At 43.6% G+C, this 21163-nt stretch overlaps 1 protein-coding gene across 2 annotated transcripts in view; it reads right to left on the bottom strand.

Moving 5' to 3' along the window:
• The window catches only part of Nell1 (neural EGFL like 1), an 821283-nt gene that overhangs the window by 588222 nt on the left and 211898 nt on the right, over window positions 1–21163 (bottom strand). For both annotated transcript variants that reach the window (XM_041649180.1, XM_041649187.1), the window contains exons 6-9: window positions 12389–12461; window positions 11678–11760; window positions 1992–2126; window positions 846–948 (exon numbers count right to left, since the gene is read on the bottom strand). In XM_041649180.1, coding sequence (XP_041505114.1) covers window positions 846–948; window positions 1992–2126; window positions 11678–11760; window positions 12389–12461 — 394 coding nt within the window. The remainder of the gene's footprint in view (window positions 1–845; window positions 949–1991; window positions 2127–11677; window positions 11761–12388; window positions 12462–21163) is intronic.

Raw genomic sequence — 21163 nt, 5'->3', positions numbered from 1 at the left:
CTAAAGAAGCAGCCTGGTCACTTCAGATGTAAAGACTAGAGGGCAGTTGTAGAATATTGACATATGTTACATTTGTTTATGCTGTGGAACATTTGTTTAATGATGCAAAGATGTGTTGCATTCTTTTAGGTCGCATTTGCTTAACTGTGAGGCTGTGTTACCCTGCCTGACTAAAACACCTGATTGGTCTAATAAAGAGCTGAATGGACAACAGCTTGGCAGGAAAGGACAGGCGGGGCTGGCAGCCAGAGAGAATAAATGGGAGGAGGAATCTGGGAAGAAAAAGATCAAGGAGCTAGAGAAGGAGGGGAGGACTCAAGGGGCCAGTGACCCAGCTACACAGCAAGGCACGGAGAAAGAAAGAAAGAAAGAAAGAAAGAAAGAAAGAAAGAAAGAAAGAAACAAAGAAAGAAAAAAGAAAGAAAGAAAGAAAGAAAGAAAGAAAGAAAGAAAAAAAGCGTAAAAGGCAAAAGATAGATGGAATAATTTAAGTTAAGGAAAGTTATTGGCATTCATAAGTAAAAAAAAATTTCTATGTGTTATGTGTGTATTTACTTGGTAGTGGAGTGGCACCCCGGGCCCCCAAGAACAAAGAACCAAAGAGTGAAAAACAACCAACTCCAGATACTAATGAGGGTGGATGGATGGTGTTTCTGAAGAGGAGTAGTCTTGTGTACCATGTCTGCTGTAATGTAGGAGCTGACATGCGCAGCCCTTCTTAGCCGCTATCAGATCAACCGCCACATTTCAACTCAGAAATGTTAGTTGGGTTCTGAGTTTTAGAGTTTGGCAAATGCAAACTCTAAAAGAGTAGAGGACCACCCTGCCCCTCGGTGACTACTTACGTCTGCAAACTTTACAACACTGCCCGGAAATGTGCACAGGAAGCGAGTCGGGGGAACAGTTGAGCGGCGGACAGGACATCCTTCGGCACTCCACAGCCCCACTCTGAGAAGGGAAAGACAAAGAGGTCTCTGAGGTGTTCTCTGAACCAGCCTGCTTCAGAGGAACTTCACCTCTGATCTCCAGAGCCTGGGGGAGGCAAGGCAGTGTGGGGAATCCCCAGGCCCCCCTCCACAGCCAGAAACAAAGTTTCCCTTCCAGCCCAAATGAACCTGTATCACCTCAATTACTTTTCTGATAAACATCACTGGCTTCATCCACCTGCCCATGTGGACTAAGTAGATTAGGCTGAAAACAAAAAGCCTATTTCTGTGAGACATAAATAACACCTTTCGTAGACCCTGTCAATCATTTTTAAGGCTCTAACAATCCATTTTGTATTTTTTTTTCCTGGACAAACAATGGCATTCTTCAGATATTTATCAAGTAATTTCAGCTGGACAGGGTTTACATACTAATTTAGGAGGGCCTCTTGTCTGAAACTTAAGGAGTCTACAGATGGTGGCTGTTCTGTAAAACACGGAGACGGGGCTGTCTGCAGTTCTTGGGAACAGACACCGATGTCTTTCAGAAGCATCATACAAACACTGAGACTAAACTGTGCAGAGGATTTGGTGGGGACTGGGGAGGTGGCCCAGCACTCTGGAGTGCACACTGCCCGTTCAGAACATCTCAGTTCAGTTCCCTGCTGGGCAGCTCCTAACCACCTGTAACTCCACCACCCGGAGAACCCAAAACTTCCGGTACCTGTGAGTGTGGACATGCACAGGCTCACACATAGACACATGTGAGTACACATGATTAAAAATAATAAAATTAGATCTTAAAATGTGCAATCTAGGAGGGGAGACTAAGGCTCCATCAAGTCTGAAGACTCAGCTCTCGAACTCCTAGCAGTAAGTAGCTTGAGCACAAAATTAGATCAAAGCGTATATAACGAAGAAGCAGGCTTTCATTTCCAAGTATTTGGAAACTGTTGCAGTTATTAAGAGGGAATAGGCGTAATGGAAGTAGCATTGTGTGCTAAGTAGTCTAGCTGTGCTCCAGTTGGCGAGCCCGTGCCTTGCAGACTTTCGCCAGGGACTTACTTTGCACGTGCAGTTTCTGCAGTTGTCACCATCCACCCAGGAATCTTGGTCCCTGTAGAGCAGCCCACTCACTTGGCAGGTCTTCTCGCAATGGCAATTCTCCAGCTGACCAAGTCTTGTCTCTGCATAATTCAGCTGCAGAAAAGATTTAGTGGATGTAATTTGTGTGATTCGATTGCAGCATCCCAGCAAAACTAACAGAGATGGGGGCGGGGAGAGGGGGTAGAAATCCCAGCGGAGAGCAAAAGAAAACGCCGAGCAGTTTCCTGATTCTTAGCATAATCTGTTCTCTGCTTTTCACACAGGTAAAAATCATACCAAATTGAAGACATGTTGTCTCCTGTGGTCTAACGAACAACAAATGAGACGTTAAATGGTGTCTCTGGAGCCTCATGGGTACTCATGACAGCATGGGCTTACAGCACAAACCCACACAGACGCGCTGGCGAGGAGAGTGTCCCCGGGAACTAATTAGGATGTTGAGCAGGGATCTGACTGGGAAGCCCCATGCACTTGCATCTGTCTCCCGCCATCCTCTCTGTGCAGTTTATAAGACGGAAGGTATGACTTCCTCTCAGATGAAAATTCTGGGCACTTGTAACAAGGAAAGAAAGCTATTGGAGAGTCCAGTGTCTTCTCGCATCTGTGTCCCCAAACAGAACGCCCAGGAATGCATCGGAGCAGGGGAGGTAAGAAAACCCACAGCTGAGACCAGGAGCATCTCTTTGCTTGCTTGCTTGTTTGTATGTGAGAGGAACAGAGATAGATGCAGTAGGCAAAGTACTGCCAGACAAACACGAGGACATGAGTTCCCACCCCCACCCCAGTACACCATCAAAGCTGGGTACAACAGGTGTCTGTAACCTTGGTGTCAGGGTTAAAGACAGTCAGACCTCTAACGTTCATTAGCTAGACAAATGAGCTGAATCAAAGGGCTCCAGGTTCAAGGGGAGACCCTCTCTCAAAAATAAGGTGAAAAGTGGTTGAGGAAGACACTGACATCAGCTTCTGGCTGCGTGCACACACTTTCAAGTACATTCGCACGCACACACACACACACGCACACACTTTCAAGTACATACGCACGCACACACACACACACACACTTGCATACAATTCTCTGAGATAGACTTTCACTGCTTTTAATGGCAGAGTCTTGATCTACAAATTCAAGAGGAACATAAAGCTTAGCCATCGTCACAAGGAAGGCCTGAGACTTTATCTCCAGGAGTGAAGCTCTCATAGCAGCCCTTTTGATCTGGAATAAGAAATCTCCCTCCCTTTCCCTTGCTGGATGAGTTTTTCCTTGACCCCATTCTGAGCAAGTTTTAATGTCAGACATCTAAGATTCTTCTGGCCTCCCCCTGCCCTTGACCCCATCCTGAGTAAGTCATGTCTCCAGGCATCTGAGGTCCTCCTAAACTTCCCTGCCCTTCACCCCATCCTGAACAACTGTTGTCTCCAGGCATTTGAGGTCCTTCTGGCCTCTCCCTGCCCTTGACCTCATCCTGAGTAAGACATGTCTCCAGGCATTTGAGGTCCTCCTGGCCTCCCCCCTGCCCTTGATCGTATCCTGAGTAAGACATGTCTCCAGGCATTTGAGGTCCTCTTGGCCTCCCCCCTGCCCTTGACCACATCCTGAGTAAGACATGTCTCCAGGCATCTGAGGTCCTCCTGGCCTCCCCGCTGCTCTTGATCGCATCCTGAGTAAGACATGTCTCCAGGCATCTGAGGTCCTCCTGGCCTCCCCCCTGCTCTTGATTGCATCCTGAGTAAGACATGTCTCCAGGCATCTGAGGTCCTCCTGGCTTCCCCACTGCCCTTGATCGCATCCTGAGTAAGACATGTCTCCAAGCATTTGAGGTCCTTCTGGCCTCTCCCTGCGCTTGACCTCATCCTGAGTAAGACATGTCTCCAGGCATCTGAGGTCCTCCTGGCCTCCCCCCTGCTCTTGATCGCATCCTGAGTAAGACATGTCTCCAGGCATCTGAGGTCCTCCTGGCCTCCCCCCTGCCCTTGATCGCATCCTGAGTAAAACATGTCTCCAGGCATTTGAGGTCCTTCTGGCCTCTCCCTGCCCTTGACCTCATCCTGAGTAAGTCATGTCTCCAGGCATCTGAGGTCCTCCTGGCCTCCCCCCTGCCCTTGATCGCATCCTGAGTAAGACATGTCTCCAGGCATCTGAGGTCCTCCTGGCCTCCCCCCTACCCTTGATTGCATCCTAAGTAAGACATGTCTGCAGGCATCTGAGGTCCTCCTGAACTCCCCTGCCCTTGACCACACTCAGCACCATATTTTCCCTTAACAGCTACTCTGCATGGCTCCAGTTCTTTCTTAAATACTCTTCGTCCAGCCTATTGTAGTTTCCCCTCAAGCACTGCATAGAGTGGGAGTGTGGCTCAGTGGTCAAGCCCCTGTCTGGCTTGTGTAATTCTAACGGATGGTACGGCCATTTGTGGCCAGTCCTTTCATTCTTTTCCTCCACGCTCTTGAAACTTCTCAGAGGAATGTGGCCTTTCTTGCCTGCTATGGTGAGCTGGCAAATCACAGAGAAAGCAGGCCCCTCAACCATCTACACGCTCCACGTTCACCCTGGAGAGCTGACAGACTCGCCTTGAACTCCCTCCAGGTCCTTCAGACAATGTGTGATCTTCCAAAGTGTTGCGTTTCATCTAAAGTGCCAATCTAATTAGAGAGTTTTTAGAATTTATGGTAATTAAGATCTCTGGGAATTCTTTAGGAAGCACGGATAAAATATACTTCCAAGAGTTTGCAGAGGTTAAATAACCGAAGCACGTGTATATCAAAGATAAGCAAACCACATCTCAGCATTCACTATCTTTATCCCATCTATTAGCCCCAACAGTTTTGGCGTGAGCTGGACCTGAACAGGTGATCCGGGTGTGCCTGCTAAAGGTGAACCCAAAGGATACCTGTGACTTTGATAGGAAGTGTGTGTGCCTCACTCTGCAAATCTGGAACAATTCCAGTATCTATGTGACTCCAGGAAGGAAATTCCTTAAAGACCCCACGACCTGAGAGGAAGCCCCAGCTACTGAAGATCTGTGACCCCCTAGGAGCTTCCAGGAGGTCGGCCTTAGTAATGGCCAACACCGTCCAGCAAAGCTGAGTTATGTCCATCTGTGAGGCTCCAGCCCTAAGAAAACTTCATTTTTAATGCCATACATTTTGTTTCCTTGTCTGAACTTTCTTTTGACTTTTAATATGCTTAGCTCTTTCTAGCAACATGGAAAAGCCCCAATCTCTATAATAAAGAGAATATAAAAGACAGATAACAAAGGCAAAAGGATACAAAGGTAAAAAAAAAATCTAATTTTTCAAATGCATTTAATATGTAATCTTGCCTTCTTTTCCTCTGCTAAATCCTATAACAACAATAAAGGAAAAAACAGCTCTGAGTAAAAAAAAAATGAATTACATTTTCTGCCATTGGTGGGAGCATGGTGAATTTATACAAACTCATTTCCAAAAGCCATTTCTACACAACTACCTCTCTCTGAGAATGCCTGAGATCCCGAGTAGATAGGGCTTCAGGTCTGCATCTCTGGTGAGTTTTACCTTTGTTCCTGCACTTATCTAAGCAGCCATGGACCGAATCATCTATTCTGAGCTCTACACATTCAAAGACAGACGGCGGAGGGCTTTTTCACGGGAAAAGGTCAATAGACGGATACGAGGACATTAGTCATACACTAGATTGCTTTTGCGCTTTGAAGTCCTAGCTGGTGTTTGTCATGTGGATGGGGGAAGGGGAGGAAATGCAACCCACTGTTAAGCCTGTAAGTTTAATTGGAAAACCATCACTGAGTTCTTCAACACACGAAAGCTCTCAAAATCAAATATGTCACAGTCTGAAATGCCACTCTGATTAAGACTTGATTTGTCCCCACAGATTTCAGAGATTTAAACAAAAGTAATCAGGAAATTCCAAGGCTAGAAGATGGCAGGTTGTTACAAGTCAAGCTGCTTGCTGCTGTGAACGGAGAACTGGGTTCCGTCCCAGAGAAGTCAAGCTGCTTGCTGCCGTGAACGAAGAACTGGGTTCCGTCCCAGAGAAGTCAAGCTGCTTGCTGCCGTGAACGAAGAACTGGGTTCCGTCCCAGAGAACACATGATGGAAAGAGAGAACCAACCCCTGGAAGCAGTTATCTGACCAACGTGTGGACACGGTGCCATGTGCACATGTGTGCATGCAAGCATAAATAAGTCAATAAATGGAACTTTAAACAGGAATTCCCAGCCTTAGAAAATACAGTGAGCTCTGATTAATATCTTCAAATTTGGTGTCACAGAACTCCAAAAAAACAAACATCAAAAATACCAACAAATGGGCTTAGTGGAAGGAAAAGACAGTTCTCCAGGGATGAAGGGCCAATAAGCACATGAGAAAATGTCACCCTCATTGTGAGGGTTGCCTTTAATTGCCAACTTCCCCAACTCTGGAATTTTCCAGAAGGAGCGTCTCAGTGAGGACTTGTATAGATTAAGTTTGCCTGTAGGCATGCCTGTGAGGGATTTCCTTACTTTGGTTAACTGAGGAGCGAAAATCCACCCTGAATGTGGGCCGCACTGTTGTCTGTGCTGGCCGCTGAGCTAAATGTAAAATATAAAGAACTGAGCGTAAGCATACAAGCATCCATTCACTGGTCTCTGCTCTAGACCAGATGCTTCAAGTTCCCGATGCCTTGACTTCCCTGTTAGGGATGGACTGTAACCTGGAACAAAGAGCCAAGTAAGTCCTAGCTCCCTTAAGTTGCTGTCATCAGGGTCTTTTATCTCAGAAACGAGAAAGAGAACTAGGACATTATCCACTAAGGAAATGCAGAGAAACTACATTGAGATTCCATCTCACCACAGTCAGAAGGGCAGCTATCAAGACAGCCAATAAAAGCAGCTGCTGCTGAGGAGCAGACCCAAGGAGCCCTGAACACTGAGTAGGAACATACGCTAGACCAGCCACTATCAAAATCAGTATGGAAGTTCCTCAAGGTAGACCTACTGTGCAAGCCAGCTTCGCCACTTCTCAGGATTTACCCAGAAGTCTCCAGAACAACACATCACAGAGATACCTGCGCACCAACGTCAACTGCACCGCTGTTCACGTAGCTACGTTGCAAAGTAAACTGAGATGCCCAACAAGAGAAGAATGGATACATAAAATGTGCACATACATCCCGTGGGATTCTTCCTGCCATGAAGAAGAATGAAGTAATGTTCTTAGCAGAAATGGATGCCACCGGAGATAGCCACCAAAGGAAATGAGGCCAGTCTCAGAAAGACAACAATTTTAGTAACTTCATGCTGTCATAAAGACCAAAACCAACAGCAACTTGGGAAGGAAAGGATATGTCAGCTGACAGTTTATTGTTTCTCATGAGAGGAAGTCAAGGCAAATCCAAAGCAGGACCCTGAAGGCAGGAACTAATACAGAGTAAATTGAGGCATATGGCGCACTCGCTTGCTCTCTTGGCTTGCTTAGTTTTCTTTCTTATACAACCCAGGACCACATACCAAGGGGTGGCATTACCCATGTCCTGGCCTTGCTCTCCAGAAGGACTCTGTGATTTCCACTACAACCCATATATATGTGTATATATGTGAAAACCCATATACAAAATGCCTTTTCAAATCCTCTCTCTTCCAGCTGCAGATGGAAGTCCTGACAACACCTAGGAGATGGGACCAGTATTTGAGATGACTCGCCACAAATATGTGCATTTTCTTAGAGACAACTGGTTCTCCCTGGTTTACCAGTATGAATAACAGCCAATGCTCACTGAATGCGCATCCTCTCTCCTGCACCAAACTCATAGACTGATGTCCAGAAAAGTTCAATGGCTTGTTCAAGACTAGGAACATCTGAAACAAGGTCAAAAGCAGGCTTGGGATCGGATCATGAGGATTCCAAATCCCTGTCTCCATCTCTGCCCTGGGCTCTCTGATTGAATTTCTGTCTTAACCACAGCTGCTGGATAACCCAAACGTAGGTCCAATCCCATCCACTAACACTTGTCCCACTAGGCTTATTTTTTGAAGGTAAACCCTGACTCCAAGTAGATTTGATGCCCTCAAATTCTCTTTGCATCTTGGAGCTATATTTAACTTCTGGTTGGCCTCACATCTCCAGACTCCACATCCATCAATCTGTCAAAAGAATAAATGATGTTTTGTTTCCACCAAGATGGTAGACCAGATGCCCTAAAGCATCTGTAAAAATACATAAGTAAAAATCTCGAAACTTACCACAGATGTAGCTCAAAGGAGAGACACAGAAGCTAAAGCAGAGCGACAATAAGGACCCCAGGTGACTATCAAAGCCCACAGCCAACCTGTATCCTGAAGATTTCTGCTGAAGTACAGAGCCCTTGGGCACCCATCTTGATGGTTACATGGGGGTAAGTAGAACAGACGATATAGTCTAAGATGTGGCCCTTAAAGGAAACTCATATATAAAGGCAAGGCTCTGGAAGTGCAGAAAGAGCAAGCCTTCCACAGCACAGAAAAGCCTCCTCTTCAGACCTTCTCACTGGCAAGCAGGAGAAAACTTTGCCCTTGAAAAATTCTTTACTAATTCTTCCCACAGACTTTGCCTGGCCTGCCACAGGCCGGGTAGTAATTCCGTGAAGTCAGGTGGTAGAAACAGAAGGGTCCTCACCGTCTTTGCAGAGGCATACACAATGTCCACCCAGGGTTCGAAGAAGGAAAAGAAGCAGATCAGAGGCAAAGGGCGAGGTAAAAGCTCTTATTCCTACCCTGGACTTCCTCCACACTGGGTGACTGCAGGCTCTATATGTGCACTCCCTACAGTGAATCTGGGAACTCAGGCATGGCTCAGTGAACTGGCTCTCTTTTATTTCGTCTTCCTCCTCCTTTCTGATGCCTCCACTCTCTTGCTAGCCACCTCTTAACACCCATCTCTTCCCCTTTTCACATCTTACCGTGTTTCTCTTTACAACCCTTTTTTTCTCCTACCATAAAGGTTCTGGCATATGACTGGACTTTCGAGACCCAAGAACCTGAGTCCTAGTCCAGGGTCTGCTGTCTGTTATATCAGGAAGAGTTATTTTCCCATTCCGACCCTCGGCCTTCCCCTCTGTAGAGTATGCTAACAAACCGAACTAGGCTCTCAGGATTATTTGGAGAACTGAAGGGATACCACACATAAAAGCTAAGCCTTGGACCAAACACCTGGAAACTGTTCAACAAGTTCAGCTAATAAACAGGTTTCTAATTTTTTTCTATATCAATCATTAAGTTCTATAGGCCATATCTTACCTACCATTTATTTTTATATAGCCTGTAAGCTAAGGATGGTTTACACACTTTTCAATGGTTATATTTTAGGTTATATATAATTATACCTTAAATAAAAAGTGTATACACAGTATCCTAAATTTTGCCTCTTGACCTAGCAAAGCCCACAATTAGCTAGTGAGGTGTGTGTGTGTGTGTGTGTGTGTGTGTGTGTGTGTGTGTGTGCGAAGACCGTTTGGTGGTTTACATGCTTGCTATGCAAGCTTGAAGACCTGACTTCGTATCTCCATTGCCCAGGTAAAAAGCCATGTGTGTTTATAATATCAGCAGTGGGGGTGCAGAGAATTTCTGGGCTCACTGGCCAACCAATAGAGTCAATTGGTGAGCTCCAGGTACAGTGAGAAACTCTGTCTGAGAAAATGAGGTGGGAAGGGATATCTATGTATCCAGTTGCCATCCTAGATTCCCATAGATTGCAAACAGTGCACTGGAAATGGGAAGAACTCTCCTGCAGAATTACACATCAATCTAGTTTAGAAAGAACAGACTTACACATCTGCAAAGCGCCTAAGGAGTGGGTTTAGAAGGTGAATGAAACCATTTCGGCTTGCAATCTCCCACAATTAAATATCTTCCGCTTCACAAATGCCCATTTTACATAACAATGTTTGAAGGGTAGAGTTCATTTGCAGCTGCTAGACAGTGCACAGCTCCAAAGAGAAAAATGGCATTGCTCTCAGGGGGAGCTGAGAATGGAGGCCGGTCATCACCTGAGGCTGAGTGGCATGTGTCTGGTATTAACAACCCGCTAGCATGCTAAAATATAATTACCAGTATTGAGATCAAGCTGCTGCAGACAATATGACATAAAAGCTTCCATGCGCCACAAGCTGGGATGGCGAATAATTGCCTAGGATTCCAGTTTCCTCCAGGCTCTCAGGGTGAAAAGCTGACACTTTAGGACTCCAGCCTCAGTCTCTGTCTTCCTCCCTAAAATATTCTGTCTCTCTTCTCCAGACAAAGGAGGATTTAGCTTGGGGCACTGGAAAGACAGTTTGGTGGCTGATGTGCTTGCTATGCAAGCTTGAGGACCTGACTTTGTATCTCCATTGACTGGGTAAAAATCCATGTGTGTTGGTGTGCTTGTCATATCAACCGTAGGGATGCAGAAACGGGAGTATTTCTGGGCTCACTGGCCAACCAATATAGTCAACTGGTGAGCTCTAGGTAGTGTGAAAAAAACTCTGTTGCTGAGGTGGGAAGTGACTCAGATGGATAGCAATATTGACTTCTGACCTTAACACCTGTGCATGGGTGCACCCACTACACACACACACACACACACACACACACACACACACACAGCTTGAAGAAGATGTCATGACCAAAAGTCTAGTCTGAAGTAGAAAGGTTGTCATGGCATGATCAATGGCTCCCAATCACTTACCCACCAATCCCTCCATTTCCCCATGCCACAGCTGAGGGCCAGCAGCCAGCAGCCATAGGTAGAATGGGACTAATACATCATTTTCACTGTTATTAAAGTTCTTGCTTTGGCAGAGTATAATGTCTCTTGGGCCCAACCTAATTCTTCCTTTGCCCTAGGCCAGCATCCATGTCCAGGGCCGACCACTGCCACAGCAACAACATTTTCTGTTTTCTTTTCTTTTCTTTTTTAATTTCAGTGGCCTTTTCCATGAGGCTTTGGCTTCTCACGTGAAGCCACACTTCATGAATATATATGAAAGCTCCTAATTATTTACATTTGGGTCTCAGCTACCCAAGATGAGCATTGATGAGGGTTTGTTTTGCTCATTGTGTCCTCTTTGGGTCTGACAGGGTCCCAGGAAATTCCCAGAGCCACACACAGGTCTGCTGTGTGAATGATGAAGCGTGTATTCTGCAGGAGACAACTGAAGGTATCTTTGCCCCTTCACTTATCTCAGAACCAGTCTGAAAATGAGTCACATATTAGAAGCTTGATATAATGCCTTCAAATGACAGAAATCTGCCCACAAAAGCTCTTTTACCCTTCTAATTATTATCAATTATTCTTACATCCAAAACGCATCAGCTCACACGCTGCAGTGACTCGGCCCATACATCAGCTCTCATTGTTGCTGCTTCCATAGCCGCTGGGTAAAATCTTTTTTGATCACAAGAAACCTACAGTGGTACAGACTGCTTTCTGCTTCCCAGCACTTCTGAAGAAAGCCATTGTGATACAGGCTAATCTTATCAAAGACCTCAATCGTTGTGCTTACTACAGGTAGTCCCGTTTCAAGCAAAAAGGAAACATTTTGCAGTAGCACTTTGTACATGCCAAGCTAACAATGTTTCCACTAAAACACATCGCTCTGAATTCCAGACAGGACATACAGACAGAACATCGCAGGGAATGTAGACACCTACTTTTGCAGTCATCTTGGCCAAAAGTTCTTGCAAATCCATTATTCCTTGAACCAGGCTCAGGAAATCACTGCATGTTGGACAAGCTCAAGAAAGAAAAGAGAAAGAATGTGTTCGTCTTGTGCTCATACAGGAAAGAGAAATTCGAAACGAGTTCTTTAACTACATGAGGGGCTTTGCTTTCTTGGAGTTAAAGTTTGAGGGAAACGGCGGAGGACTTCTGGTCCTGTAACTGTTTCCCTAATTTTTATTAATAATAAAAAATAGAAAAGAATAGGCAATTAATTGAAAAGAACAAGACATTTTTAAACTAAATCTCCATGTGTGTCCAAAGATGACCGAGAAGAGGAAAATTTCCAAGAAGTAACTCACACCCAGGTCAAAATCCTTAAAAGATAGTTTTGTGAGATACATGATTTTTATATTAAATATGTTGCATCTCTATGATTATATTAAATGTATCTTTTTGTTCTAACATACAGAACCCACTGACTAATCCTTCCTTACCCTCACATTGTAATTTTGTAAATAACACAAAATCCTTTTTTCAAGCTTCAAAGACAAAGTGACAGCTACGACAGATAGTCCTTCAGCTGTTTCCATCCTCTCCAAAGTCAGTCTTACATAGCTGTGCATATCCTTCCAGATGTTTTCGTCTGACACTAGAAACAAGCCATGTGAGATTAAATTCAGAAATGCCTTAGCGCCACTTACTGCGATTTAGGTTGGGACACTGTGTGATGAACCCGTTCGGCATGAAGATGATCTTGCCATCTTGGATGATGCCCTGACAAAGAAGAGACAAGGAACAATGAAGATGACAGTTGCTGGTGGCCCTGTGCAGCCCCACATCCATGCAGACCAGATGGTGTTTAGCAAAGCTAGAGCAAATCAGCCTTGGCCAGCGCCATTCCATTGCTCCAAATAGCCTGTCTAGACATTCAACTTGAGAAGGCCAGAGTTAACTCCATCTGGCCAATACCAGCAAGAACAATACCAAGGGTACATTAAGAAGAATCCACAGTCATAAACTATCAAATTAGAAAGTCACTGTGGAACACAAACCCGTGTATATATTAATTAACCTGGAACATTGAGTAATGATGATTTATAAGACTTATTTTTAATAGGAACAAATGCAAAAAAGATTCCTCATTTTTGCATATGCATGTATACAGTGTATGTACATATGTGTATGCCGTCTGAGTGTGGGCACAAGGCTTAGGGTGCACATGCATGTACATGTGTCCACATGATTGTAAAGGTCAGGCATCTTCTTCAATCTGTATGTATTGAGGCAGGATTCCTCACTTGAACCCTGTAGCCTCTCTAGTTACTCTAGCTACCTAACTGGCTCTGGGCATCCCGTCTCTGCCTCTTGTGTACTAGGATGACAGGCCAGTGTCCACACCCACCCCGCATTTACTAGGTGCTAGAGTTCCAGACTCCAGTCTTCAGGTATGCACAACAAGTATTTTACCGATGGAGCTGTACTCTCAATCCCAATAAACACTTCTATTGATTCATTTAGTTAAGAAAATAAAATTAGATTACAAAGAAAAATTAAGCAACAATTTTCATTTTTCAACTAATTGAACAACACCTAGTCTTTGCTGGAGTCTTAAAGCTTGATTAACATCTCTAAGGAGAAAGGGCTGCTAAAACACGACGTTCAGCCTGGAAGAAAAGACCAAATTTACAATAGTCATCGGGGACTGATCTCCCAATGAAAACATTGGCTTGGCTTTGGGATTTTTCAAGTTAAATTTAAGATTGTGTTTTTAGAGGGTTTTTTTTTTTCTTTTTAGATCTACTGGAAGAGATAGAAGAGAACAGATGGTAGAGGCGGACACTGGTTCAGAATATTGAGCTTCATCTATAAATAAGATACAGGCTTAAGATAGTGTGCAAGTCTTTGGAGAGACTCACATTTAACATTTATGTGCAGCCTTCTAAACGAGGCAATCAGCATTGCTGCTCTCTTCTTGCCATTTCAATAGAAAATTTAATTGTTAATAGTAATAGAAATAACAGGATCAGGGCAGATCAACAGCACAACTGTACACTTTTCCCAACCTCATTGTCCTTGGACGGGAAGCAGTGCTTATGATCACGAAGGGAGATGGCTTCACCATGGGAGAGGACCCTGCCACTGCTCCCCGCCATTAATTCATAATCTCACGCAAAGACTAATGCAACCTGAATCAGCTTCTCTCAGATACGAAGATGTGTCATCTTTCAGAGGCAAACAGTTGCTTCAAGAGGCAGGACAACTTTCAAGCACATTGGCACTTGAAAAAAAAATCTGTCAGGCAGTGGTGGTGTACACTTTTAAACCAAGCACTTAAAAGGGAGGCAGAGGCAGGCGGATCTCTGTGAGTGGAGCCCAGCCTGGACTACAGAGTGAGCACCAAGATATTCAGAGCTGTTACACAGGGAAATCCTGTCTTGAAACACAGATAGATAGATAGATAGATAGATAGATAGATAGATAGATAGATAGACAGATAGATGATAGATAGACAGATGATAGATAGATAGATAGATAGATAGATAGATAGACAGACAGATAGATGATAGATAGACAGATGATAGATAGATAGATAGATAGATAGATAGATAGATAGACAGATGATAGATAGATAAAGAGAGACAGAGAGACAGAGAGTGAGAGAGAGAAGTCAGGGTGAGTCAAGTTCTAGATCTTGACTTAATGGGTGAACTGCACAAGAAGAAAGCAACTTTCTCCGAGATCAGTCATCTGGAAGGGAGATGCTGCATCTGTAAGCTAAAAATCCCTCTAGTATAAGACTTGGGTGAATTTAACAGGCATCTGAATCTACACTGTCACCTATGAGACCTCTTGTTTTCTAATTGCTTTTCCATTTATGTCTATAGTGTGTATGCTAAAATTTATGCTTATATAGACAAAACTATTGATTTCTATTAAAGAACAGACTACCACAGAAAATTAAATGCCATGCTAGGAAACATCTGTCTCTAAGAAACCTGAATATGACTGTGTGGGGGAGGAAGGCAGCATCTAAGTGGAGGATGGGGCAACAGAGGAGAATGAAAACTGCTGAGCATTCTCTCACATGCAGAACCTCTGTGTGACAGATGTCATAGCCAGAGAGGGTCACATGTGCGGTGAAGAAGGAAACCACCGAAGGAGAGGGGGCAGTAGGGGACAACAGAGGAAGATGGGGAAAACAGGGACAAATATAGTAGAAAGTATAATATAACTTAAAATACAGAGCAAAAATGTAATATTAAATATATTTCTTTTTTAAAAAGAAAATACCTATGTAATCAAGTCGATGTTAGATAGATTTAGAATAATCAGCCACCTTGGTTTGCCCAATATGTAGAGGTTTTTGTTTTTTTTAATAACAAGGGATATCTTATTGCTAGAATAGAGAAACTCCTAGGCAAACCAGAAGTACTTGGTGATAGAGAGGTGTGCAGAAGACACATATGTGCCAGGGGAGGACCAGGCCCTCCCACTCCTGTCAGAAGATGCTGAATAACCCATGTGGAAGAGTTCTTGGAAATGTGTTTTATAGAAATTATCTCTCTCCCACAAAATGGAAAATCCCCTTGAAAAGATGAGACATCAATTGGCCTAATAACAATCTAGGGCATAATAGCCTCCCTTGGCCTGCTTTGAAGTGACCTTACTCATTTTAGATTTAAAAAATAAGTTACAATTTACTTCCTACTACCCTTCCTTGCTTCTGTTTTTCTTCCTTTTGATCTTGATCTCTGATGAGTTTGTGTGTGCGTGTGTGTTTGTGTGTCACAGATCGTTAGGTAAAGGTCAATGATGCTGACTTGAAAAAAACTGAAATAAGAGCTGACAGCTTTCCAATGCTCATTAACACATAAACACAAAGCTCTTGGTATTTTTTCTGAGGAAAAAGTCATAGGGGTCAGCCCACACGTGGATATGAAAACTTGTTCTTGCCACATAAATCAAGATGTTAACTTGATGCAGAATGGATAGAGATCGATGCTGGGTTGAAAGAAAGCTGGCAATAGGACTGCAACTCATGAGAAGGTGGACGCAATGTGCATAACCCACAGAAGAATGGGTATGATTGTGTGTGTGTGCCACACAAATGTGGATGTGAATGTCCATGTGCCCCCGCAGAAGTGAAGGGAAGAATGTGCTTGTGAACTACAAATGTGTGTACACGTGTGTGTAAATGATATAAATATGGGTGTAAATGTGCATGTGGCCCACAAAAATGTTGCAATAAACACACATGTAACCCACAGAAGTATGAGTAGTGTGTGTGTATGTGTGTGTGTGAGACAGAGAGAGAGAGAGAGAGAGAGAGAGAGAGAGAGAGAGAGAAATCTGGGTGTAAATGTGCACACGTGGGACCCAAGGAGTGTTGGCATCCCACCTTCTCCCCAAAATGAGAACCAGAAGTTTCTGCATTGGCTCACCATGTTGGTCATGCAATGACTAGACACTGGTGACATAGGACTGGACTATCTTAGTCTGCTTTGGTGCTGTGGTAAATTCTGAGGGAGGAATAGGCTTATTTGTCTTAAATAAGCCCTTTACATTTGTCCATCAAGGAAAGCCAAAGCAGGACCCTGGAGGCAAGAACTGAAGCAGAGATCATGGGGGAGAGCTGCTTACTGGCTTCTTCCATGTCTTGCTCAGTCTGCTTTCTCATATAGCCTGGACCTACCTGCCTAGGGGTGGTACAGCCCACAAGGCACTGGGCCCTTTTACACTAATTAATAAGCAAATTTAAAAGCCTCACACCCATGTCCAGCAGCACAAGATGATGTAGGTAACTCCTCAATTGAGATTTCGTTTTCCCAGGTCACTCTGGTTTGTATCAAGTTGAAGAAAACTAACCAGAACAACTGATTCCTTCTTAACACACACACAGACCACCATGGAATGGCAGCCTTTTCTTTCTTGTGTGTCCCCTTCCTTATTGTTACTATCATAATAAAAACACAGTCTAACTTCAAAAGTCCTACAAGCCTTTACATTTTTCTTAAGTTTAAATGTCTGATGACTTTTAAAGACTAAAGACTCTGATTTGTTGGTTCTGCTAAAATAAACAATAAGCTGAATACTTTCTTCCAAAATGGAAGAACTAGAACACAAAAACACATTCATTAAGGAAAATAAAAGTCTAGCATTGTAGCTCCAAAGCCTGTGTCTCAATGTCTGACATCTGGAATCACGCCCAGCTTCCTGGCCTCCAAAGGGCCTTGGTAGCTCAAATCCTCCAACTCTGCTATCTGCAGCATACACAGCTTGTCTTGTAGGCTGATTCCACTACACACCTACTCTGTCCTTGCTGATTGTCCCAGGGTCTTGTCATCAACACTATGCTAGGCTCTCCACTGGAAGTGAAACTGTGTCTTCATTGATAGTTTCTCCTGTCCTCTTATGGCGACAGGCCTAAGCTTCTCTTTGTTCAGTCTTTGGGTCTCAACTCCTATGGAAGCTGCACCTTCACAGATGGCCTCTCTTCATTGAGATTCCAATGCTGCCTCAGAGTAGCAAGCTTTAGCAACTTTCCATGATCACTTCAACCCTATAGCTTTCAGGCTACCAAAATCACCAAGTTTGTCTGCCAGATTGAGTTACAGCCTTGCCCCCTCTTAACTACACCTTCTGTGTGCTGACCTTCAGGAAGTACTCAAGAATTCTCAGAAGATTCCTACTCAGTGATGCTCATCTCTTGGTCATGGATGGTTTCTCAACCACAGCTAACCAGTATCTTTCATCCTAATAAAGCAAAGGTTTCATTTCCAGTGGTCCTTTCTTTTCCTTACAAAATTTATTGTGGTTACAGTTTATAAACACCTATTTTAGATATATTTTACTTGGAATATAATTACATCATTTTCCTCTTTGTTAATCCCAGAGATGTGAAGAGAAAGACTGCCAACACAAATCATCATGGCTAAATTGATTAAAGTAAGCTTTTTTATTTCTATATATGAGCTACCTCCCCTCTAAGTTGGTGCTCAAGAAGTCTGCTTTGGATGTGAAGAAGACAAAATTTTTAAAGCTCAGGGGTAGGAGGTTTCCAAATGGGGGATTTGGCAAGCAAAATAGGCAGGGTTACAGGAACATAGCATAACCATAACATGTTAGACATAACAACCTCCTGCCACGAAGGCATTATGAAAGGATTGAAAGGTGGTCATAACAAGGCAGTCATAACAACAGGTAGTCACAACAAGGTAATCATAACAACCTTTTGAAACAAAGGTAGGAATGAAAAATGATTATGATAACTTCTTGAAGCAAAGGCATGATTGCTGTTTCCAGGAACAGCAGCCCAGAACCATTTGTAGTTAAGGTTATAGGTTGGGCATAGCCAAATCTTTGAGAAACGGAGGTTTAATCATAAACAGGAATAAACATATATTTGTCTTTATCATAAAATGAATTTCAAGCCTAAGATGGAGGTAGATTGGTTCATCACCACCCTTTCTTCTATCTTACCTCCTTCTCAAATTGATGACATCTTTTTCTTATGTCAGACAACATAAAAATGGCCCTGATCAAGTCTCAAACACCCCTCTGCAATTTTACAACCCAGTCCTCCATTGTCTGTATTATGTCAGTATTCTTAACAAGCTTCCATAGAACAGCCTAGTAAGCTTGGTAGATTTGCTATCAAGATTTCTTCAATAAACTTTCTAGTCCAAACCTTCAAAATCCTTCCACAATCCTCCCCAAACCAACATGATCAGACCCACCACAGCAATAGCCTACTCTCTGATACCAATTTCTGTTCTGATTTGCTTTCTGTTGCCATGATAAAACACACGCCACAGACAATTTGGGATGAAAAAGGATTATTTGGCTTATAGGTTAGAGTCTATCTTCAAGAGAAGCCAAGATAGGAACTAAAACAAAGACCATGGAGTAATGCTCTTTCCCTGGCTTGCTCAGCTACCTACCCGACAAGGCATAGCACCACCCAGAGTGGGCTGAACCTCTGACATCAAATACTGATTAGTAAAATGCCCTCCAGACATGACCATAAACCCATCAGATAACAGCAACTCCTCAACTTCCCAGGTGAGTCTATGGTGTCAAGCTGACAAAAATTATTCAACACAAACACAGGATAAACATTTGCTATGCTAAAAATAAACTAAATTTAGGATTTTAAACCACTAAGTTTTATAAATATAAAGGTAACTTACAAAGTATCTCCCTCAACCTTATTCCTCCACACAAAAATTTACCTGTGAGGATTTCCACAGACAAAAAGGAGTCTTCCAGTACGACAACTTTTCTCAAAGAGAAGAGATAGGGGTAAAAGACTGAATTCCCTTATGCCTCCTAATTCATCTTTAAATGCATGCATACTCTTCTGAAATTGTAATGTCCTTGGACTATATCTAATATACAATGGGCCTATGTTCTTCTCGGCAGCACTCTGGACCTGTGCTAGTCAGCCTCAGCTGGCCTCATCACTTATGTTTCATTTCATATTTATCGTGTCAGACTTCCTCAAACTTCAACCTCCTTAATTCTGAAATACATTGAGCATCTACTAAACGTTCTCTGTTCCAGGCCAGCACTGTTAGCCTTCAGTTCAGCTGGGTTGGAGGAGCTAGGAATCTGCATTTCAGTGGGGCTGGAATGGACCTAGGACTCTGCATTTTCAAAGGCTGCCCCAGACGAACCTAGAACAGCTTGGTCTGCTGTCAGTTATTTTATTTCAGAGCAAGAAGGTTTACTTGCCAAAAATTCAGTGTTCAGGGAGTAACAGCTAACACCTCCATATGAGCAGTTCACTGACGTGGTACTGAATAGAAACTGGTTGGGTTGCTAGATACACAAACTGAGGACATGACCAAGAGCACACATCCTAGTGGCCTCTGGTCTTCCTATGTCTTAGAGTTTGCATTGTCAGCAAAGCGAACAGTCTAAGAGTACCAGATTCCTGAAGCCTGAAGGATGCACAATATTGGGCCATATTTTTCTGAGAGGTTTCGACTAGACAGAGCACTCATTTTTAATCGAAAGTCACACATCGGACATCTCAAGATAGGAAGCAGACCACCAGGAACCCTCTGGAGAACTTCTGTGGTGGTTTTGCTACTCAAAAGGAGTACTGAACCGGGGCCCAAAACCTGCTTGGGTCACCTATAAGAAACTCACGGCTCTGATTCTGTTACTAGCTTTCCTGCTGTCCACCTGCATCCTAAACCAACAGTACACTGGGGTGCCACACGATGACAAAGCTTAAAATGTATAAATAACTGTGGCAGTTTGAATGTAAGTAACCGCCATAAGCTCACAGTGAATGGCGTTATGAGGAGGTGTGACTTTCTATGGCGTAGATAAGGCCTTGTTGAAGGAAGGATGTTACTGTGGGGTAAGCTTTGAAATTTCCTTTGCTCAAGCTTCAAGATCTCCTTTGTGACACTTAGACTACTTCCTGTTTCCTGTGGGTCAAGATGTAGGCCTGGCAGCTCCTCCTCCAGCGCCATGTCTGCCTGCAGGCTGCCATGTGCCACCACAATGATAAAGGACTAAACCTCTAAAACTGTAAGCCACCCAGTTAAATGCTTTCCTTTATAAGAGTTGCCATAGTCTCTTCACAGCGACAGGAACCCTAATTAAGAAAATAACCTATGGGGAGCCCCACGGTTGCTTTGCCAAACAAGACACTGAAGTCAAGAGCTCCTCTTACTGAAATGACTACAGCTTGTCTTTATTGCCCGGTGTCTAGCAAGTCATTTATTTGTACTGTATGCTAACCGTTTGCTGAACAGCAGAGCTGCTCCTAGGTAGCCTGAGGTCCTGCGCACACCACTATAGCATTTATGTTGCTAATTTCCTCTTTGTCCCTGGAACTCCACCTCGGGAGGATGTGAACCGCAATGGATGCCTACAGTGCAGAGCTCACAGGAGCGCTGTTGGTCAGGGTGGAAGGCAGAGAGGGAATCCATTCTCCCCCTTTCCTTTAATTCACCTGTTGCCAGCTCTACCTCCTGCAGAGGGCTTGCCATGAAGATGAAAACAAATTCCCACCCAGAAGTGGTCCATTTGGATTTTTATTGCTTGTGAAACCGACTCCCATTATTTCCAACATTTTTGTTGTTCGGTAAGAAAAATAGGAAGATCTAATAAAGAAATCAGAAAATGATGCCATTAAGACCCTCTTACATAGAGCATAACTGAGATTAGCAAACCCTCCTAGACACTCAGCGCTCTCTAACACAAAGGAAAGATGCTTTAAGGCTAAACAAATGCTAATTCTTTTTTAACGCTCTTATTTCCCTGCAGATCTCTGTTTACACTGAAGAAACTGGTTCTGGGTGTTTTGAGTTTTTTTGTTTTTTTGTATGCTAAAAACACTGAAACAAATTGCTTTGAAGGGAGAGGAGAGGCGGTGGGAGCGCTTCCTGCCAGGCGTGTAAATATACGGATGAAGATGTGTTCTGTTTATGAGCTGGCAGAGACCCCAGCTCTGACAA

Source organism: Microtus oregoni, unplaced genomic scaffold (assembly GCF_018167655.1).
Source record: "Microtus oregoni isolate MIOR12 unplaced genomic scaffold, Mior012 000000F_ref0000247, whole genome shotgun sequence".
In the NCBI taxonomy this organism is placed as follows: Eukaryota; Metazoa; Chordata; class Mammalia; order Rodentia; family Cricetidae; genus Microtus; species Microtus oregoni.
The sequence above is the reverse complement of the archived record's forward strand: the minus strand, read 5'-3'. Positions and strand labels throughout refer to the sequence as shown.